Consider the following 21,746-nt stretch of genomic DNA (forward strand, 5'->3'; position numbering starts at 1 on the left):
TGTCGGTAGGTGTAACTGCCACCAGCTTCCCAATGACGAGGGAGACGGAAGAGAGAGAGAGAGCGAGAGTATTTACGTATCATCCCCAAAACCAGACAAACCAAGAGGTGGAGGAGGAGCAGGTATACCTACGCCGGAATGGCCATGTAAACAGAAGGTGAGGAGAAACCGAGTGGCTATTACCGGATGATCGTCGGCCGGCGTTGCCTGACATTGCCATGGTGACCATGATGTTGTCCAACATACCTTGGTGAGGTGAGGCATGATGGTTTCCTCGTCACCAAAGACAAAGGGCGCCATGCTGTGCAGGTGAACGTGGTAACCCAGGGGCGCCCTCATGTGGACGCAAAGAACATGACGCCTAGAGGAGGAGAGGGGGTGGGGGGAGGAGTAGAGTTAGGCCTGGAACTGACTGAAATAACACGCCAACAAGGCTTTGTCATTTCAGCATCTTTCTTTCTATACAGGATCCAAATCTCCTTTATTTGCCAAGTATATTTACACATACAAATGTATTATTATTTTGCATATAGAACTTGCATTTATCTAGGTGCAGTGGATTTATAATGTCTTTCCATTCAGCCCAAATGAAAAAAGTCTGTCTAAGAAAGTACTGTCTGCCTGGGGCATGTCCACGAATAGTTGTAATATTGCACCACAGCCCAGGCCAGCACACATCCTTGCTGAATAAGAGCTAGTCTGACAGAGTGGAGCTGGCCTCCACTATCCCATTAGCTTAGCATAATTCAGCTCTCAGAGCCAAACCTGATGGAGTGCAATAGCACAGATCAGTGCTTGCTTAAGAGAAAAGGATAATGGATAGAGTGAGCGAGAAAGCGAGAGACCGAGAGGGAAAGAAAGAAGAGCGGAAGAGAGGGGTTTGGTAGAGAGATAAGACAGTAGAAAATAAAGGAGACACGATTTAAATTGGTTGAGCGTGTTGTGTGTGTAACAAAGAGAGATAAAGGGAGAGAGAAAAAGACGAACAGAAATACCCAAGAGTGAGAAGTTGAGATTGAGTTCATTATCATTTGGCAGAATCAGCGTTGTCGTCCCTCACACACACTTCAATTGTGTAAGCGGAGGGACGCACGTGTGGCGTTCCATTTTACAGTTACACCTCGGCACAGTGGTAATTTTCACTTTGCGTCCCTCCACTTGACCCCAGAAACTAGGCCCCCTACTTCTAGGCCAACTAGGAGCCATTAATAGAGACTAAAACATAATTTGTTTCTTAGACAGCCTCTGAGTGTCAGAGCAGCTGTGTAAGATATCTCCACAGAACAAAGTTTTCCATTTTCCATATGCATCGTGTCTCCTGTATTGTAGCAGGCAGATTTCTTTTGTAATGAAGCTTGTTCTGGAGAAAGATCTGCCCCCAAACCAGAAATTATTTGAACGTTTGGAACTGACATTTCAAACTTTTCAGTAAGCTCAGAGAAAACATTTGATCCACCCTCAACCTTCAACTCAACCCTTATCAAACCTTAACTGTTTAAATTTCAACTACAGTTTGGTGACTTGTGACGTAAGCAACGTCCTCATCAATGTGTAAACCAATCACATAATATCTGCCTTCAAGGAAGACAAATATTTGTAGCAAGAATGTCAACTTTCAATATTGTAAATGTGAAAATTACAGCTGTTACGATAACGGTGGGAGCCATTGTGGGGTTATTGTCCTGGTTAAGCACATAGTGCATAAAAAAGCAAAACGTCTTGGCAAGGTATGCATCAGAAAGATATGCAAGTCTTCATTGTCGACCTGCTGCGGAATGGTCGCAACCAGGCGAGGCTGTAATTGCGAATTGGATATCCAAAAATGTTGACCAAAGAAAAATGGGTAAAGATTATCTCAATTCCATATCCAAACATCCATAACTGAAACCCCATGTTACGGCCTCAGAGTGCTGGGGATCTGTGGGGCGGGGGGTTTGTATAAATGGCTGGTGCTGGAAAGCCACAGGAGGCACAGGGTCTTACCCAGGGGGAAGCGTCAGCAGGGCAGCCTTGCAAGTGGTAGTCTTGATGTGAAAGACAGGGAGCTCACACCGGATACTCTTCCAAGAGTAGGGCTTCGCTATTAGGGCCCCAGACCTGAAAACTGCACTCTCCTTTTCTACATGGAGAGAGAGATTAACACATTTAGTTTAACAACAAAGAAGTGCTGTTGATATATTATAGTGGCAACTTTTAGTCTTACCTAGTTATAGACTGGTGACAAATTAAAGGATAAAACAAAATAAAGTGTCTTAGAAAGGTGTTGGACCACCACAAACCACAAAAATTGCTTAATTACGCCTTGGCATAGATTCTACAAGTCTCTGGAACTGTACCGGAAGGATGAAACACTTATTTCAAAAGATATGTTTCCTCATTTGGTGTTTTGATGATGGTGGTGATAGCGCTGTCTAACCCCATAGGTGTCCAAGTGTGTTGAGATCTGCTGAATGCAAAGGCCATAACATATGATTCCCCTTATTTTCACACTCATTAAACTTATTTTCACTCTATTTTCACACTCATTCCCCTTATTCCCCTTACCGTTCAAAATGAATTGTGCCATTGATGCCCCAATAATGAACTTCTTATAATCTTGATGTTTCAAAGTCACTTATAGTAATAATGATCTTTCATAGTCACTAAGACCCTTTCCTCTTGCCATCGTGATACAAAATCAAGGTCAACTGGACCTGCTCAGCATTTTTATAAATGCCACAGAGCACGATAGGATGCTAATTTAATAATTGTATCATGCAAGCATCTGCATTTGTTATGATCGACCACTTATTTATTCAGGTTTTTCCTTTAATATGTCACCCATCTGAAGTTGTGATTATAGAGACGTGTGGTCTGTGTGTGAGGGTGTGTGTCAAGCTCTTACTCTCATCGTCTTTCTCTCCCCAGTGCACCAGAGCAGAAAAGCTGATGAGGATGTGGGAAGGCTGCAGGTTGTCCACCAACAGGTAGTGAAAGCCCCACTCAACTGGAGACTGGGCAGGCCAACAGACAGATGAGACACACAGACACACCGGCCAAAAAACAGATAGACCAACATATCACAAAGACGGACAAAGAGAGACAAAAATACCAGACAGACAAACATGCCAAACAGCCATACAAGACACACACACACACGTCAGACAGACATACACACAAGACACACCAAACAGACATAACCAGACACACAGACATATCACATAGATAAAAAACATAACAGAGTCAGACCTCATCAACATGTAGGGGTGCACAAAGAAAACTGTTAAAGGGTGAAGAGGATTAAATGGAGAAGAAAACAGGGAAATAGAAAGCATAGTGTGAGAGACAGAGAGACACATAGACAGAGAGAGAAACAGAGAAACAGAACAATAAGGACCCTGCAAAGGAGTAAAACAGGGCAATAGAGAAGGAATGCAGAGAGAGAAAGACAAAACTGAATACGAAGGGAGATGAATGGTAATAAGCCGAGGAGATGGAGTCCCGGAGCGAGCGACAGAAAAAAAGACGTGCCCCTAATGAAAGAAGAGAAGTCTTCTTCAATGCCCCAAGTATCCACGCACTCATAGGCCACCAGAGACGGTGGGGTGGTGGCTGCCATCCTGCAGGCTTATAACAACCTCATGTGCAGTGCTGTGTGCCTCCCCACCAAACCCAAACATGAATATATCAGAGTATACAATCAGTTCCCCTTCCCACGTTTCCCAGATGCAAAGCCAATTATCTAGAAACAGACAGGTGCGCAAGGTAAGTGAGTGACATTAGGGAACACACATTCAGTTTGGAAAGGGAGGTGGCATCAAACAATTGAATTCAACACACTCTTAGGCAATACAAATCAAACGGTGCCTTCAGAGCTGGGACACCGACTACATTGGGCTACAGGCCACCAAGACAGGTAAAGCAGCAAGTACCTTCGCTGTACAATATTTTCCTATAAGCTGTGCATGTGTGTTTTATACCTGAATGTGAAGAGCATCAGAGGAGCCGGGATGGCGTAAAGGCCCAGCTGCAGAGTGGGTTGAGTGCAGAGGGCACTTACCGGCTGTGGCCGACATTTTGGACAAGGCAGTGCTCTGGTGATGACAGAATCAAGACGTGCAATTCCATTTACTAACACTGCCGTGCAGTTATTATTCCAAACAATTTACAGATAAGACTCACCTTTAATTGCACATTCAAAGTACATGTACACATGCCTAGAGGCCCTACTACTGGTAGACAACGTACAGGGAAAGAATACACAGTTTTTCACATTTTATTATTTTATTACAAGAAATCAGAATTTTTCTTTCATCTTTTCTCTTATTATAATCAGAATTAATAAAAATTTGGAGTTTTGATACAAAAAAGTCCATAATGTTAAAGTGAAATGTACAAATTGTTCTAAATTCATTACAAATACAAAACAGAAAATTATTAATTGCATAAGAATTCAACCCTTTGCTATGACAAAACTGAATGAGCTGTGGTGCAACCAATTTTCTGAGCTAAATTCCATCCACATTCATTGAAACCATTTATGCAATTAAAATAAACAATAAACCTTATGAGGAAAAGGTTAGTACTGCCTTCTTCACAATCACATAAAATTACTAATATTTGAATCACGTCCACCAAATCAGCTGCAAGTTATTAGAAAATCATTTTACGGGAGCTTGGGAGGGTCCAGCCTTCCATAAAGATTAGCAACTTGGTCTGGTTTGGTCTCAAACATATGTTTGAAAATAACTGTTGTCCTGCAATGTTTATGCTTTTGGCCAGATCATCATTGTAAATAAGCAGGTTTTCAATACGTTAATGGTCAAAAAAATAAAATTATATAAAATAAATAAAAAGGAGAAATCATTGAAAAACATATTGAGCTTTCCTTGGGAATAAGTTTACCTTGAAATGTGATTTCTGGAAATTGTGTGGATATGTGTTTGGCTTGTGGAAAACCAGAAGTGTCCTGAAATAAGAAAACAATATGAAGTATTAACCCTTCAGACTGTAAGACAGAAAGAGGCAGTACTGCATTGACTTAAGTCCTACTGGAAGCATGTGGAAAAGTCATCCAGGTCCACCCAGGTCTCCTGCAGCATGGGCTTCCCAGACACACAGGCACCCAGAGACTTCTGCAGTGCCAGACCGGGCTCCTTAGTCGATTTGGGACATTCTGATGACGAGCCTGAGGCCGACTCACCCATGTCCGCATCTGTACGGAGGTAACGTCACACACTAGACTGTCACTGAAACAGCAGAAAGCACCTAAAACTGGCCCAGATCAAGAAATGTAGCTATACAACAAATGTACTTTAGATTTTTGATAATTTTAAGCCAATGCGATTAATTATAAATCAACAATTCACACATGGGGTTCAGTACTGCTAAATTAAATATTTTTTTTATTTAAATTCAACAACACTAAAGGAATTTATCAGATCAAGGAGGATATTGTTTTTTGATTATCTCTTTTTTGGTAAAGTGCTGCTATTAACATTTAAATAGCAGTGTTTTCATGTGACTCACAAGGAACTTGCTCTTTGCTTATATATAGTGGGCTGTGTGGTGGGCGGGGCCTTATATTACCATATGTGCAGGAGACTGAGGTCAATGTTGCTGACGCCTACATAATGCCTCCTTGAACAAATAGAATTCATCATCTAACTGTGAAGTTCTACTTAAAGATGATGATGCTGAGGGAGCTTAAAGCCTATAGGTAAAGAGCTGCGCTGAGCCACGGTCGTCTCGTTGCTTTAACCACAGGTGTTACTAAGCAACTAAATGAGGGAAAGAGGGAGGCCAGATTGGCCGGTTCTCATGAGACATAGTTCTGGACGCATCTTCAAAGATTTACAGCAGAGGAATCGAGGAAGGGAGGGAGGAGAGAAAGGGGGAAGAAGACAACACACATCTCTACAGCACTGTACATGGCCATTACTGTACCAGTAATTCAATATAGGTTGGTTTCAGAGCAGGGACAATAAACCGCACATGATTGACAACTATAACACCAACGCTTCACCACAGATGTTTTCTTAATATTGCTCATTCCATGAAATAGCCTGTACTACAAAAACATGTTATTATATCATTATATAATTTTGTTAATGATTGATTGTGAAAGGGACAATTGATGGCTACAACAATCAAATTGCAAGACCCCCTTTAATGGTAAATAATAATGTAAAAATGGTGGTGCACATTAACATTAAATGTTTCACTCTGTTCTCATTAATTCAAGGCTTCACAATATAACTTTTTGTCAATATCGGCCGTCTCTACTTGGATTTTCCAACGTGTGTTCTTGTCCCTTTGGGCGATAGTAACAAATCAAACATGTATTGTACTGCAGCATGATGTACTAATGGGCCAGACACAGTAGCCTGCTGTGTTATGGTAGGGGAGAACGGAGAGGGTGTTCACCATTGGATGTGTTGTTGTCCTTCTCGTCCTCTGCAGAAACCTAAAGGGATGATGGGGGGAGGTCAAAAACAGTGGGGACAGTAACAGATATAAACATGGGGGGAGCGAGAGAGAAAGACAGAGAGAAAGGGAAAAGCATGTCTCAGTGAAGGAGCAGTGACTATATGTTTTATGACAGTATAAATCCTCCCATTCCATTTGAACATCAGAGAGGGGGAGAGTGTGAAATACATAGAGAAATCTGAAAGGAAACACCAGACAGATAGGCCCTAAAGAGCCTTTTCATGATGCATGCATACGTTTAAGTCAATAGTTCTAAAAGTAGCGTTCTAGACCCAGAAACAGGTCCCTGAAAAATGCATACCAAGTAAGATCTGCGCAAATAAGTTAAGCATGTCAATGCTGTCTCTCTCGCTCTCTTTCCCTCTGATTGCTAACTGTCACTCATATGGTGAAGGGCTAGCTTATTGTTGGGAACTCAAAGTGCTAAGAGGCTGGCCCATTTGAGCCAAGCTAGCAGTTTGTCATGTGTGTTATTTTTCTGACCTGGGAAAATGCTGTAGCATGCTTCCAGGAGTCATTTTCAAAAGTAGGGATATTGTGGATATGTAATGTAAGATAGTAACTCTGTTTATGAACACATTGACAAATCATGTTCCAAATGGGAGGTTTAAAAAAACTAAATATGAAGCATGTATTTAATGTCTTTTGACCAATCTGAACAGCTCTTTTTTTCATTAAGGAAGAAAGCACTGGTAAGCTCAGCAGTGAAGCACAAAGCCAATAATATAATAGGAAATAAAATATACAAACAATCAAAAAAACGTCTAACAACTCTCACTTTCCAACTGCATGATGTCCCAGTCGTGATTATGGCCTTGCCCCATTGCAACAATTCTCCAGCAGGTTCAGGGGAGAGGATAATATAAAGACAGGTGACCTTCGACGACGTTGCGCTTCATCACATGCCACTGGGAAATATTATTCTGCACACACACGCTCTGTGCAGTGAGCACATTTAGTGGTGAACAGGCACGACTGAGCTTGCAGACACCCGACCTGACACAAGGAGTCACTAAAGCAAGGCATGTGAATGCAGCCTTGTCCGACTCTCCACACGTCCAGTACAGAACTTTCTGTGCCGAAGGACAACAGTATCTGCGGAACTCCCAAGTAAATAAATGCAGTCTTGTGCACTAGTTTTGACCACGGCCATTAAGCATCTGGTCATAAGCGGTTCTACTTTGGACACGAACAGGATGTATGATATCTAATCCTCCCAAAAGCCACTTTTATACTATCCCCATAAGAACAGCCAGATAAGATTGCATCGCTGTGCAAACCGACTCTGATGCCATCCCACACAGAAGTATTATATATTGACATATATTTTGAAAACATTTATTTTTAATGTGCCTATATTTTTTTCAACATATAGTGTTTTCAAATATGCTTTAATATGTCTTAAGTAAAATTAGGTGTGCTGTGTTGGAATTTATCAGACACTGGAATGGAATGGTTGCCATGTATGTAGAGATGCTGATTTAAGAAAAAGTGTCTGTTTTTGGAATTGGGCCATTGTAATCGCAAGAAGAAACGAATGTGGAAAAAACGTCTTTGAATAAAGACATTTTAAGATCGGACGCGAAAATCCATTTAATGATTTTAGCATACACTTCTTCCAGGCTTGAATATTTTTTTTTCATACGACTGAATTTAGTTTTTTCATACTATGAAATACTTCAGTTCTGTTTTTCTTTTCTTACAGTCAATATATTTGAGCTCAATTTGGCTCCATAAAGCTGCGCATGCGGAAGACTAAACTCGCGTGCACACCGGTGCCACTTCGAGAAGAGCACAAAGTGACGTTGAGAGAGCAGAAACACAAACCATGTGAGCTAAGGACCAGTCGCGCAAGAGTATAAACATTTTGAGAGCACAGACATTGTGGTGTGAAATATCTCCGCAAGTTCTCAAAATTCACCTGCGTCTTCTCGAAACCACCTGGTCTCCAGTGATGGGTCGTTCGCAAACGAATGTCTCTTTTTGGTGAACAATGCAAACGTAAAAAAGAGCCGTTCATTTGGCTTAAAAGAAGACATTTACAAAAGGCATTTGCTGTAAAACACAATTATTAAAATAAACTTGTTGTACAAAATGTTGCCCACTGTTAATTAAAAATATTGAACAAAACAAGTAACCAGGCAAGCCAAGTTCAGCCGGCCCGCAATAGAAAGTTTAGATTGTGGCAGCCCTCTCGAGATTCAAACACCGGTCTCGTGAAAGGCTGTGTCATCAACCACTAAGCCACAAAGCTTACCATTTGTATAGCATATTGACATTATTTCATTTTGTCATGCATTAACATCACGTCAAGTTTCAATATTTCGTTAAACACCACTACCTATTGTGTAAAACTGAGTAACATTTCTTATTAAGTTTACCTCCACCACAAATAGTATCTATGAACTGCTTTTGTCACTGGCCATTTTAAAAGCTTATTACCCAGTAATATGTTGCTAGATGCCATAACGCATTGTGTTAAACTTTGTAACTTTTCTTATACATTTTACCACCACCACAAATAGCATCTATTAACTGTATGGGTTTTGCCACTGGCCGTTTTAACAGCTTACTAGCCATTCGTGAATGACATTGATACAATAACTACTGTATCAATACAGGTGACGATAACAGACGTTTACGTCAAGTGAAAAGACAAGAGAATCGTGTAGCCAGCGAAGTGTTAGAAAGACATCATTTCAAAAATCCACCAGAAATAGTTGCAATATAACAGTAAACTAGTGATGGCTGTTCTTCTAGCAGCAGGATATTATGCTAGCAGCGCTAACTCAGATTTTCTTTTAACTATATACGCCGATATAGTTAACAATCTAGTCAGTCAATCTAATCTGTCATTTTATGTTTAATTTCCATTCCAATGTCTGTTGTTTTTTTACATACTGAATTGTTAACTATATGGCTAATACATTTCAATTATGGCTTTTGTTGTGACAATGAAAATCTGAGTTTTGCCAGCATAATATCCTGCTGCTAAAATAATGCTAATAAAGCCTCGCATGGCCATCACTACAGTTAACAGTTTCATTTTAGGCTTCCCAGTTTTCATTTTAGGCTTTCCTCCAAAACATTGAGAATTGTGCTGCGATCAATGTTTTGGGTGAAACACCGTTGAAAGCTAACATATTAAACGCAGCTCAGCGATTTGGTAAGAAATTGCAAATGGACCGCAGAGATGCAATCAACATGCCAGCCCCGAAGAAACCGATGCAGAATTTTACCCGAATCCATCAACTACACCAGGATATGTTGGCACAGAAATGGGAATTGGAAGATGGTCGGATCGGTGGATACATCTTCAACCCAGAGCTACTGGAGGTGGCATTTTATGAATTACCCGAAGGCCATGAGTTTAAGGCTGGTGTGACTGATCAAATGGTTTTTAATGCCAGATTATGGGGCACCTTTCGAAAAGTGTTTAAACAAGGCCTGCATAAATACGGTAGATGTACTGTTTAATGTTGTCGAGGGGCTGAAAGAGTATGACTCTGTTAGATTGGAACTATTTCCGGAAAATGTCAGCGGGGTCGATTGTGACTGCAGACAGTTCGACTGACGTAAGTCCCTGAAGCCCCGCCTTACGTTAACACCATCCTCAACACAGCATAAAAACAGACAGACCGCCTGTGACTATCAAGCAGTCAGAAGAATTTACGAAACATGTATCAAGAATACAACCAAGTGATTGAAGAACCCAAGGACTGACTGTGTGAACCCCTGAAGCCTTCTACAGAACCCCTGACCCCGACAGGCGGATGTGTTGCATCTTTAAAACTCTCCATGAAGAATCGAGAAAGACCGGGGTATATCTGTCTGCCTAAAATGCTAATCTGCTGATTATCGCTGTTTTTTTTTTAAAAAAGATAGTAGTTTTTGTTCAAGTTAAAAGTTCTACTTGATTTGCCTTTAACAAACATGTTTTGGACTAGGTAAACTGCTCTCAGGTGGTGTGAATATTGTGTGAAAACTCTTTCCATCTCCATATTCTCTGATGCACTTTTCATTAAATCGTCAATAATTAAAAGGTTGTTTTTCTGAATCGGTAGCAGATTGTCATCACACAGCGATGTTGGTAGACCTTTTATAAAAGTAATGTCCCTCACCTTCAACATTTCGTCATACAGCGGTTGCAAACATGAATAAACCCAGACGATATTTAGAATTTCTTTGGAGAAAACAACGTCAGCATTACCCAACAACATCTCCACAAAATATGTTTTTGGTCATTACGAGAATGCAGCACATCTTACCTGGAAGTGACAGCATACGCCCATACTAACACAAACTGGTAATCGCAAATACTACAGTTTTTTTTTTACCTTTTTTACCAATGTGTGGAAAACAATCTCACGTTGATCCCAGTTGTACAATTTCAAAAGACGCATTAAAGAATGTTTTAATGACCTGAAATAACATATCCTGACCTGTCAACGATTCACCATTGTTCATGCAAATTTATTCGCTACCTTGCGGGTAACTTTGTAACGTTTTGCCATATAATGCAACTTAAAAGTTAATGCAGACTTAAAACATCCATTTTTATTGCAAAACTCGGTACCAAATTTCGTTCTGGCTCCATTAGAAAAAATTTGGGCTGATTAGAAAAATGTGCATAATAATATTTGCAAGTAAGGGTGATAAAAACGAAGAGCCGTTTTGAGAGCCAAAATGAACCACCTCTTTTAAGTGAACTGGTCCAAGTGAGCCGGATCACTAAAAATACTCAAATTTCCCATTACTCGGTCAAGTTGTATAGATCCCGGACTTCTATATTAGCCAATCAACGGCATTGTAACAAAAAGAAGAAATTAAGCAATGATTAAGCAATAAGTCTACCTAACATATTTAAGGTACCATGTACAGTTTCGTAAGTGAAAACACATGTCAATTGAGAGCGGGGGGTCCGAGAAGGCGAAGGTGAATTTTCAGAAGTCGCAGAGAAATTCCACGCAACGATATCTGTGCTCTCACAATGTTAATACTCTTGCGCGACCGGTCCTTCGCTCACGCAGCTTGTGTTTCTGCTCTCTCAACGTCACTTTGTGCTCTCTCGACTCAATTTATTCTTCTAGAAGTGACACCGGTCTTCTGCAAGCCCTGACCCGTCGAGGCATGGACTCCACTAGACGTCTGAAGGGTATGCTATTTTATCTGGCACCAAGACGTTAGCAGCAGATCCTTTATATCCTGTAAGTTATGAGGTGGGGCCTCCATGGATCGGACTTGTTTGTCCAGCACATCCCACAGATGCTCGATTGGATTGAGATCTGGAGAATTTGGAGGTCAAGTCAACACCTTCAACTCAAACCATTCCTGAACTATTTTTGCTTTGTGGCAGGGCGCATTATTCTGCTGAAAGAGGCCAATACCATCAGGGAATACTGTTGCCATGAAAGGGTGCACATGGTCTGCAACAATGCTTAGGTAGGTGGTACGTGTCAAAGTAACATCCACATGAATGGCAGGACCCAAGGTTTCCCAGGAGAACATTGCCCAAAGCATCACCCTACCTCCACCGGCTTGCCTTCTTCACATAGTGCATCCTGGTGCCATGTGTTCTCCAGGTAAGCGATGCACACGTACCAGGCCATCCACGTGATGTAAAAGAAAATGTGATTCATCAGACCAGGCCATCTTCATTCATTGCTCCGTGGTCCAGTTCTGATGCTCACATGTCCATTGTAGGCGCTTTCAGCAGTGGACAGGGCTCAGCATGGGAACCCTGACTGACAGCCCCATACGCAACAAACTGTGATGCACTGGGTGTTCTGACACTTTCTATTAGTACCAGCATTAACTTTTCAGCAATTTGAGCTACGGTAGCTCGTCTGTTGGATCGGACCACACAAGCCAGACTTCACTCCCCACATGTATCAATGAGCCATGGCCTCCCATGGCCCTGTCGCCAGTTCACCGCTTTCAGTGGACCAATGGACCACTTTTGATAGATATTGACCACTGCAGATGTGGAACACCCCACAAGGGCTGCAGTTTTGGAGATGCTCAGACCCAGTCATCTAGCCATCACAATTTGGCCCTTGTCAAAGTCGCTCAGATCCTTACGCTTCTAACACATGAACACTGAAGACAGAATATTCACTTGCTGACTATTAAATTCCACCCACTGACAGGTGCCATGATACCAAGATTATCAGTGTTATTCACTTCACCTGACAGTGCTCATGTTACGGCTGATCAGTGTATGTACATATATAAACGTTTTTTTACATTGCATTAGTGACTAAAATTCTGACCAGATCATTGTTTTAGCTAAAAAACAAATGTCTTACTCAGAACTCTGCAAACCATCCAAAACCTCCCATGTCCTTAATTTAGGTTGTGACCCACCAGCTGAGAACTGCTAGTTAATACTTCAAATTAGGTATGGTCCCGAACACAAAGAAACACACACCAACACACCAAATAACCCTGCCCATATGGTGATAGCCCTTCTATAACTGGCTATGGTTACGTAAGAGGGAGATTATTATTAATTATTTCTTTCTGTGGTGGCAGCAGATGAGTGAAGTGTAATGAAACCCCTGGGAGGCATAGACACTGACAACTTTCCATTTAATTGAGCTGCTTTTTATATCGCCAGAGCACACAACCTCTGCCTTTATGTAATGTGCCCCTATCACCAGTTTTATTTCACTCTCTCTCTCGCCCCATCTCTCTGTCTCTTTCCATCCATCTTTTTTTCAATCTTCTGTACAGATCCCCCTCTGGTCACCGGTGGCCTGGGAGACAGCAGAAGTGACATTGGGACGAGGGGACGTGAGTCTCGCATTGTCGCTATGACTGAACGTTGCCCTGACGGATCCTAAACAGACTAGCAGAATGAGAGGAGGGGAGAGAGAGAATGGGGGGCTGAAAGAGAGGGAAAATCTCTGAGGGGATATGAGGGGGGAGGGCACTTACGTGAAATAAAAATAAATAATGTGCACTTTCAATAACTCAAACCTTTTCCCCTAAGCTTAACCTTACTTGCATAACCTGCTACGTTAATTATACTAACTTGTAGGAGAACCCCCCCCCGCCCCAGATTCAATCCATTCTACCTCTGCTGTGTCCACTTTGTCCAGTGAATTGATGTTGTGGTGTGCACGGCCAGACTCCGGGGTCTCTCCGATCTCACTCTCCTCTGTTTCGACGAAGGACGCCATAGTGAAGCTGCCTGAATGCTTCCTGTGACTGCTCTGGTAACACTCCCTGGGAACATGCGTCACATACATCACATCAGTCGAACACCCACGCCATGCAAATCAAAATACCATATGGGAACATACGAACACGTCACGTGAAACACACACAATGCAGATGAACAGACACCTTACACACATCGTGGACACACATCATACACATCGCACATCAACAACAGAATTAAAGCCACAGTCCTTCACAAAAGCACCAGCAAAAAAAAAAAACATGAGAAGCTGTGGGTTAGTGGGTGAGCTAGCTAGCTAGTTAGCTAAGAGATAAGTGTGATATAAAGGTGGGAAAACAATTATATGTAAGTAGGAAAAGCTGTGGTCATTTAAATATTTTCTGGCAAGTTCTGATAACCTTATCCCTTTATTAAAGTAAAAAACATGCAGGTTCCATTGGGAAACTAAAACAGTTACATTGTTACATTGATTTTAGACAATTTGTTATAATTATGAAGGACAACAAGAAACCAGGCGGCCCGCAATAGAAAATAGTGCCCTCTTGAGATTCAAACCCGGATTTCCCACGTGAAAGGCTGTGTCGCTAACCACTACACTACAGAGCTCTACATTCGCAGGGTGTCAGTATAGCCTCTTGTGTCTATCCTGAACAAATCCTCTTTTGCCACTCGCCGTTTTAACAGCTAATTGACCATTCGTGAATGATATTGATACAGTTAAACTGACTAACGTTTCTTATTAAGTATACCTCCACCACAAAAAGCGTCTATGAACTGTTAGCTTTTGCCACTTGCCGTATGAACAGCTTATTAGCCAGTAATAGGCTTTACCAGTATCTACTAACTTCTTAGGAATAATCATATTGCTAGTGAGATGAACGTTTCCATGCCAGAAATAGTCGCAATATAACCGTATACAGTTTTAGGCTCACTATAACGTAACTACTGTTGTAGCCAGCAAATGTATGTTGTAGCCAGCAAATGTGTTTGTCTATCCTGACCCAAACGTGTGCAAATCCACCAGAAACCGTCACAAAACAACCGTAAACTGTCTTATTTCAGTCTTACTATAATGTAGTCACTGTTTTAGCCAGCAAATTTTAATCTATATGGAATAATTCATAATGCATGCTTTGCTTCACCTGCAAGGAAATAAGAACGCGGGACCTATAGTTCCCATGCCCGCTTCTCTAACTCAGTAAGTAAGTAAGTTGAGTACTTGAGTGAGTGAGTGAGTGAGTAAGTAATTAAGTAAGTAAGAGACATTCTCTCTTCTTGGCCGGCTCCGCTTACACGGTCCGGCAAAAACAAATGCTATGTTGTTTTTCCCCATACAAATAAACACATTTCCAACTACTAAGGGCCATGTACAGTGAGGAGAACAATTATTTGATACACTGCTGATATTGCAGGTTTTCCTACTTACAAAGCATGTAGAGGTCTGTATAAATCAAGAAAATCACAATGTATGATTTTTAAATAATTTATTAGCATTTTATTGCATGACATAAATATTTTATCACCTATCAACCAGTAAGAATTCCGGATCTCACAGATCTGTTTTCTTTAAGAAGCCCTCCTGTTCTCCACTCATTACCTGTATTAACTGCACCTTTTTGAACTTGTTACCTGTATAAAGACACCTGTCCACACACTCAATCAAACAGACTCCAACCTCTCCACAATGGCCAAGACCAGAGAGCTGTGTAGGGACATCAGGGATAAAATTGTAGACACTGGATTAAAATCCTGCAGCCCACGCAAGGTCCCCTTGCTCAAGCCAGCGCATGTACAGGCCAGTCTGAAGTTTGCCCATGACCATCTGGATGATCCAGAGGAGGAATGGGAAAAGGCCATGTCGTCTGATGAGACAAAAATAGAGCTTTTTGGTCTAAACTCCACTCGCCGTGTTTGGAGGAAGAAGAAGGATGAGTATAACCCCAAAAACACCATCCCAACCGTGAAGCATGGAAGTGAAAACATCATTCTTTGGGGATGCTTTTCTGCCAAGGGGACAGGACGACTGCAGTCCTGGTCAAGAACTACAGGAAACGTATGATCTCTGTAATTGCAAACAAAGGTTTCTGTACCAAATATTTAGTTCTGCTTTTCTGATGTATCAAATACTTATGTCATGCAATAAAATGCAAATTAATTACTTAAAAATCATACAATGTGATTTTCTGGATTACAGACTTCTACATGCTTTGTAAGTGGGAAAACCTGCTAAATTGGCAGTGTATCAAATACTTGTTCTCCCCACCGTACATGGAAAATAGGGGATGCTATTGTATGACCAGAACCATATATGCATATGAATACACTTTCACCTTCAACCACAGGGGACATTGCACTATATAAGGCTTTGTTAGATATGAAGTGGGCCAATTTAAATGTATCTATACAAAATGTTACATACTTCAAGCGTACGCACTGTCAAAACATATTACGATAGACTACACCACATGTCTCATCCAATATCTAAATCAGCAGCTTCTGTCTAGATTTTCACCAAACATGGTGGTTAGAGGAGGTCCACTGGCAGTGAGTGGGAGATGAAATTCTCCACATTTCATTTAATACAGTTTTACATTCCCGAAACAAGAATTTGTAATGGATAAGTGTGGGCTAAGTTCAGTTGGCTTGGAACTCGGAACCATTGCAGTGTTTATAAGCACAAGGCCTATTTTATTCATTGCACATGAGCCCTTCACAAAATGGGCATTCCCTAACAGAAATATTCTGCTCAAAAAAATTAAGGGAATGCTTAAATCACACATCGGGTCTCGATGATTTAAATATATTAAGGACCAAAATCTTAACTGTACATTGTGTAATTAGTTGAGAAAGAAATTACATAACAAAGATCAGTGGAAACCAAAATCACCAACCGATTGAGGATTCAAACTCACACTAAAAATCAAAGTAAACAATTGAAATCATAGGCTGTTACAAAATCTGTGAATTTCATCACGGCAACTCATAATGTAACTCAGTAGTGTGTATGGCCCCACTGAAGGCATTCCTGACAACATTTGGGCATGCTCCTGATGAGACGGTTGTTGTTGTCCTGGGGGATCTCCTCTGATACCTGGATCAGGGCATCAGTTTGCTCCTGGACAGTCTGTGGCGCTACTTGGCGGTGTCGGATGCATCGAAACATAATGTCCCAGAGGTTCTCAGGGGAACGTGAGGGCCAGTCAAGGGCAACAAAGCCTTTGTCATCCAGGAATGCCTGCACACCCTGGCCACATAAGGCTGGACATTGTCCTGCACCAGGAGGAACCCAGGGCCCACTTCACCAGCATAAGGTCTGACCACGGGTCTGAGGATTTCATCCCGGTACCGGTCTGAGTATTTCACAATCTGCTCAGTTACTGGGATTTTCACGCACAACCATTTCTAGGGTTTACAAAAAATGGTGTGAAAAGGGAAAAACATCCAGTATGCGGCAGTCCTGTGGGTGAAAATGCCTTGTTGATGCTAGAGGACAGAGGAGAATGGGCCGACTGATTCAAGCTGATAGAAGAGCAACTTTGACTGAAATAACCACTCGTTACAACCGAGGAATGCAGCAAAGCATTTGTGAAGCCACAACACGCACAACCTTGAGGCGGATGGGCTACAACAGCAGAAGACCCCACCGGGTACCACTCATCTCCACTACAAATAGGAAAAAGAGGCTACAATTTGCACGAGCTCACCAAAATTGGACAGTTGAAGACTGGAAGAATGTTGCCTGGTCTGATGAGTCTCCATTTCTGTTGAGACATTCAGATGGTAGAGTCAAAATTTGGCGTAAACAGAATGAGAACATGGATCCATCATGCCTTGTTACCACTGTGGTGGTGGTGTAATGGTGTGGGGGATGTTTTCTTGGCACACTTTAGGCCCCTTAGTGCCAATTGGGCATCGTTTAAATGCCACGGCCTACCTGAGCATTGTTTCTGACCATGTCCATCCCTTTATAACCACCATGTACCCATCTTCTGATGGCTACTTCCAGCAAGATAATGCACCATGTCACAAAGCTTGAATCATTTCAAATTGGTTTCTTGAACATGACAATGAGTTCACTGTACTGAAATGGCCCCACAGTCACCAGATCTCAACCCAATAGAGCATCTTTGGGATGTGGTTGAACGGGAGCTTCGTGCCCTGGATGTGCATCCCACAAATGTCCATCAACTGCAAGATGCTATCCTATCAATATGGGCCAACATTTCTAAAGAATGCTTTCAGCACCTTGTTGAATCAATGCCAGAATTAAGGCAGTTCTGAAGGCGAAAGGTGGTCAAACACAGTATTAGTATGGTGTTCCTAATAATCCTTTAGGTGAGTGTATATACTACTAATAACAATACCAACATCATAACATCAATAATAGCAATCCCCATAGGCAATGAGCAAGATATTGATCAGTATTGATCCCCCCACAAAAGGAAACACAGAACCAAATTAGCGGAGGCAGGGGTGGTGGATAGATTTGCACCCTCATGCTTGTGAGACCAGCCCACAATGAAAACTGAGTAACCTGAAATTAATATAGTCAGTATGAAATCTGATATTGTGATGGAGCGACCCCTGACTTCAGCTGGTATGTCACTGACCAATGATTACTAAACATGTTTTTTATTCTAATGTTTTCAGTTCACTGTACCCAAAGCTTACTTTGGTCTTCCTTGGACTAACAGGTCAGTGCTGAGTTAAGCACTGCTTTGCTTCAACTTAATGTACCAAACCGTTAATGTTGTCACGTCAAATGTTTTGTCTTTGTCTCTGATTTATTCAAATTTGACCCTTCTTCACATGCTCATATTCTCAGACATCAGCAACCAACTCCAAATGCAAATGCATGACAAGACATAGACAGCGCTCTTGTGCATGCACTAACGATGCAAACAAACATACCTGCCAAATAAGAGACAACTGTGAAGCAAATTGTCCAAAAGCCATTGCTGGCCCAACAGTCTGCACATTCTAACCCCATCATCAATTCAAAGTGCCGGACCACAGAGCCAAAACATGTCACAATCCAAATACACATTGACTGCACTATATATGTTCATCAGCTGTTTGTGTCAGAAGACGGTAACTACAAACACCCACGGTGCCAACGAGCCTCAACAAGTGGAGGAGTCTTGCCTAGTATGACACCACTTCATTGCCTCAGTGTGTCCATTCTGAAAACCATGGTGTCAATTCAATATGGCGTAGCAGTTCAAGGTACATACAGCTCAGGTGCAGCAGGGTTGGTCAGCTGCAGGTAGTAGAGTAAAGGGCTGGAGACCTCGATGAAACGCTCTGGTTTCACCACCTTCGGCTCTGTGCAAAGAATGCCACACATTAGGCAGTAAACATTTGTATTTTTCCCCTCTCTAATTTCAACTGCTCTCCCCTGTTATTTATTTTTTATTTCTTAACTCTGCCCTGATGTCAAGGCACCCCTACATCCTACAGACGGCCAGGCTCATCATTCCCCTTCAACATAGCCACATGTATTTGGGCTGACATTTAGAATCAATGCAGTAATGATGTAAATGAGCATTCCAGTTTTTGGATACAAACCATTTAGATGTCATTGTTTATATGTATGCACCTACTACTGAAGTAATTTGAGAAAAATGGAATATTCTAGTAAATTCCATTGATAAACACTCCCCATGGGTAGGTCACATTGTATACCATCATTTCCTACCAGTCCCTACAACCTCTCAAGGCTCCCTCTCACCCTTGGGCTCATCTGTGAAAATTGTCTTCTTGCGGGGTCGTATGAGTTTCCAGCTGGGTACAGGGGTTGGCTTAGGGGGCGCCACCAGTGGGCAGGTACGGGTACGAGTCAACAAAACCGGGTGGCTGTAGAGACAAGAAAGTCCGTAGTGCCTCAGCCTCTCTGCTGAATCCGCCTGGAAGAACACAGGAGGCAGATAAGACTTTAACTGCTAAGCAATGAGAGCTTGTCAGATCTTTCTTCCACGTCCTTAATGGTTAATGCAAATGTTACATTGATGTAGGCTACTACGGGTTAGTTAGATATTGGTTTCACAGCAAATGCTTCAAAAAGTAGTAAGCAAGGTTATGTCGAGGCTCATTTAGAATCATAGATACAGTACATATATTTTCTCAACACAGCTGGGTGGTTGGCACTTTCTGGGATGAATGGCAAACTGTACCATCTGTCCAAGTACAGAGGTCTTCTTCTCTAGAAGGTGTAGAGGCTGGTTACTGGCACACACCACCACCTCTGGAGCTGGACGGGGGGAATTACCTGACCAGGGTGAGGAGACACACACCCAGAAAGCTCAGGGGACATTCATTTACAGTTCTAGAGAGACATGACACCAACAATGGGGGATGTGAAAGGGTCATTATATGTGTGTGTGTGAGACAGAGAAAGAGAATGAATGTCAATGGAGAGAGTGAAAGATAGGGGAACTGGAGTTCTTCACAGGTTCACTAGACCAGAAATCCCAAGAACCAACCCAGGAGTTTAATGGGTCCAGGTCTTAAATTCTATGTATAAATGTATTGGATCTAGGTCAAGTCTAATTGCCATGGGTGTCAGGTATGTGCAATTCAAATTAACCACATTGAAATTCAATGTGCAACCCTGAACAATTAACTCTCGACATTTTAACCTGTGGATCAGCTGGGAAAAGTGAACCTGTAATGACAGGAGAGAATATAAGCAATTCTAAGGAGAATCACTTATTCTAAAGGTGTCATATCCAAAAAAGTTAAGTGTGTTTGTTCAAGTTCAGGTTTTAATGGTTGTATTCATAGAAAACACACAACTAAACTGAGATTTTATATAATTTGTGATTATGTGTAAGAAATTAAGGAGAAAACCAAATATTTGTATCTTGTTTAAAAAATATTTACTTTTTCAGGCATTTTATGCATTATTGGATAGGAAAATGGTGAAAGATAGAGGGGAGCATTTCTACAGAACAAGCAGCACGTTGGATTCCAAACCATGCTGCAGCAGTACATGTGCACCGGAGGCAGCAGCTTGCATAGCTAAGCTACATGAGGCCACAAGACATTAGCATTTATACAGAGTATATTCATTTTCATGTACATTTTATACAGTGACTGGGGGGATAGGTTGTTGTGGTAAAAGTGGGAGGAGCTGCCTGGTAATCCAGGGATCTTAACCTTCCATTAATTTGAGTAATGCAGGGCTACGATTCTGTGAGGGAGTCTCAAAAAAGCTGCATTCACAGAGAACAGAATGGAGAAGTGATAACTTGCACCAAATATGTGAAAAGTTAATCTAAATGAAAATACAAGATAAATGTAGGATATAAATAGAATGTTTGAGTGTGTGTGTGCTTGCGCCTCAGGCACAACAGATTTATTGGGTCTGTACCGATTTGTGTGTCACTGCATGAAAATCTTTAAGACATTAATTATTGTTATGAAAAAGGTAGAGATGATAGAGAGTTGGAGTCTGCATAAAAGACATGAAGAGAATGACAGAGGGGCTTGAACTATAAAGAACCGTTACAAATTATTCTCCAGAGCAGATGACCACCATCCACCGCGCCAGCATTATGATGTACCATTAAGACAATGAATTAAAAACCTACCTATTCATTTCACCATAGTGCCCTCGTCAACAAGTACAGCTTTATTTCTCATCAGATTGTGTGTTTCAACCAAGTTCTCCATTAGACTTTATTCAGCTTTGACTGGGGTAGGTCTTAAGCCCTGCAGGCTCACCAAATTATTAAACCCGCTTTGGCTTCATGGTTCCCTGTCAATGGTTCTTTTGTTCACCACTGGGTGATGCTGGACATAGCTGGTTACATGGCTCCATGTGGCATGAGAAGGACTATTACTGGAGCAGGCTGAGCCACTCCCTGTCATTTGGATGGGGGAGTTATTTTATAATATACAGTATCTTTCTCAATCAATGTAATGTATGCCTTGTTTGACAGGAAAGTGGGGAAACAGAGGAGAGTCTTCTCTAAATAACCAGTAGATCGAAATCAAACCCATTGAGAAGCAGCACTGGAGGCAACGCACCACTGGAGAACCCACATTGTACCTCCAGCAACAATTCTTGTAACTTTACTTGGAAAATTAT

At 41.6% G+C, this 21,746-nt stretch overlaps 1 protein-coding gene across 3 annotated transcripts in view; it reads right to left on the minus strand.

The window, feature by feature from the left end:
• adgb (androglobin) overlaps positions 1-21,746 on the minus strand; it is a 99,341-nt gene that overhangs the window by 51,047 nt on the left and 26,548 nt on the right. For 2 of the 3 annotated variants that reach the window (XM_013138438.3, XM_020056005.2), the window contains 12 exons: positions 19,828-19,922; positions 19,386-19,560; positions 18,889-18,979; positions 17,359-17,415; positions 13,548-13,698; positions 6,406-6,445; positions 5,032-5,194; positions 4,885-4,948; positions 3,960-4,073; positions 2,885-2,993; positions 1,984-2,119; positions 247-361 (listed from right to left, as the gene is read on the minus strand). In XM_013138438.3, coding sequence (XP_012993892.2) covers positions 247-361; positions 1,984-2,119; positions 2,885-2,993; positions 3,960-4,073; positions 4,885-4,948; positions 5,032-5,194; positions 6,406-6,445; positions 13,548-13,698; positions 17,359-17,415; positions 18,889-18,979; positions 19,386-19,560; positions 19,828-19,922 — 1,310 coding nt within the window. The remainder of the gene's footprint in view (positions 1-246; positions 362-1,983; positions 2,120-2,884; positions 2,994-3,959; positions 4,074-4,884; positions 4,949-5,031; positions 5,195-6,405; positions 6,446-13,547; positions 13,699-17,358; positions 17,416-18,888; positions 18,980-19,385; positions 19,561-19,827; positions 19,923-21,746) is intronic. The other variant, XM_020056004.2, reaches the window with a different exon arrangement.

The sequence above is a fragment of the Esox lucius genome, chromosome 18 (genome assembly GCF_011004845.1).
Source record: "Esox lucius isolate fEsoLuc1 chromosome 18, fEsoLuc1.pri, whole genome shotgun sequence".
NCBI classification, from domain to species: domain Eukaryota; kingdom Metazoa; phylum Chordata; class Actinopteri; order Esociformes; family Esocidae; genus Esox; species Esox lucius.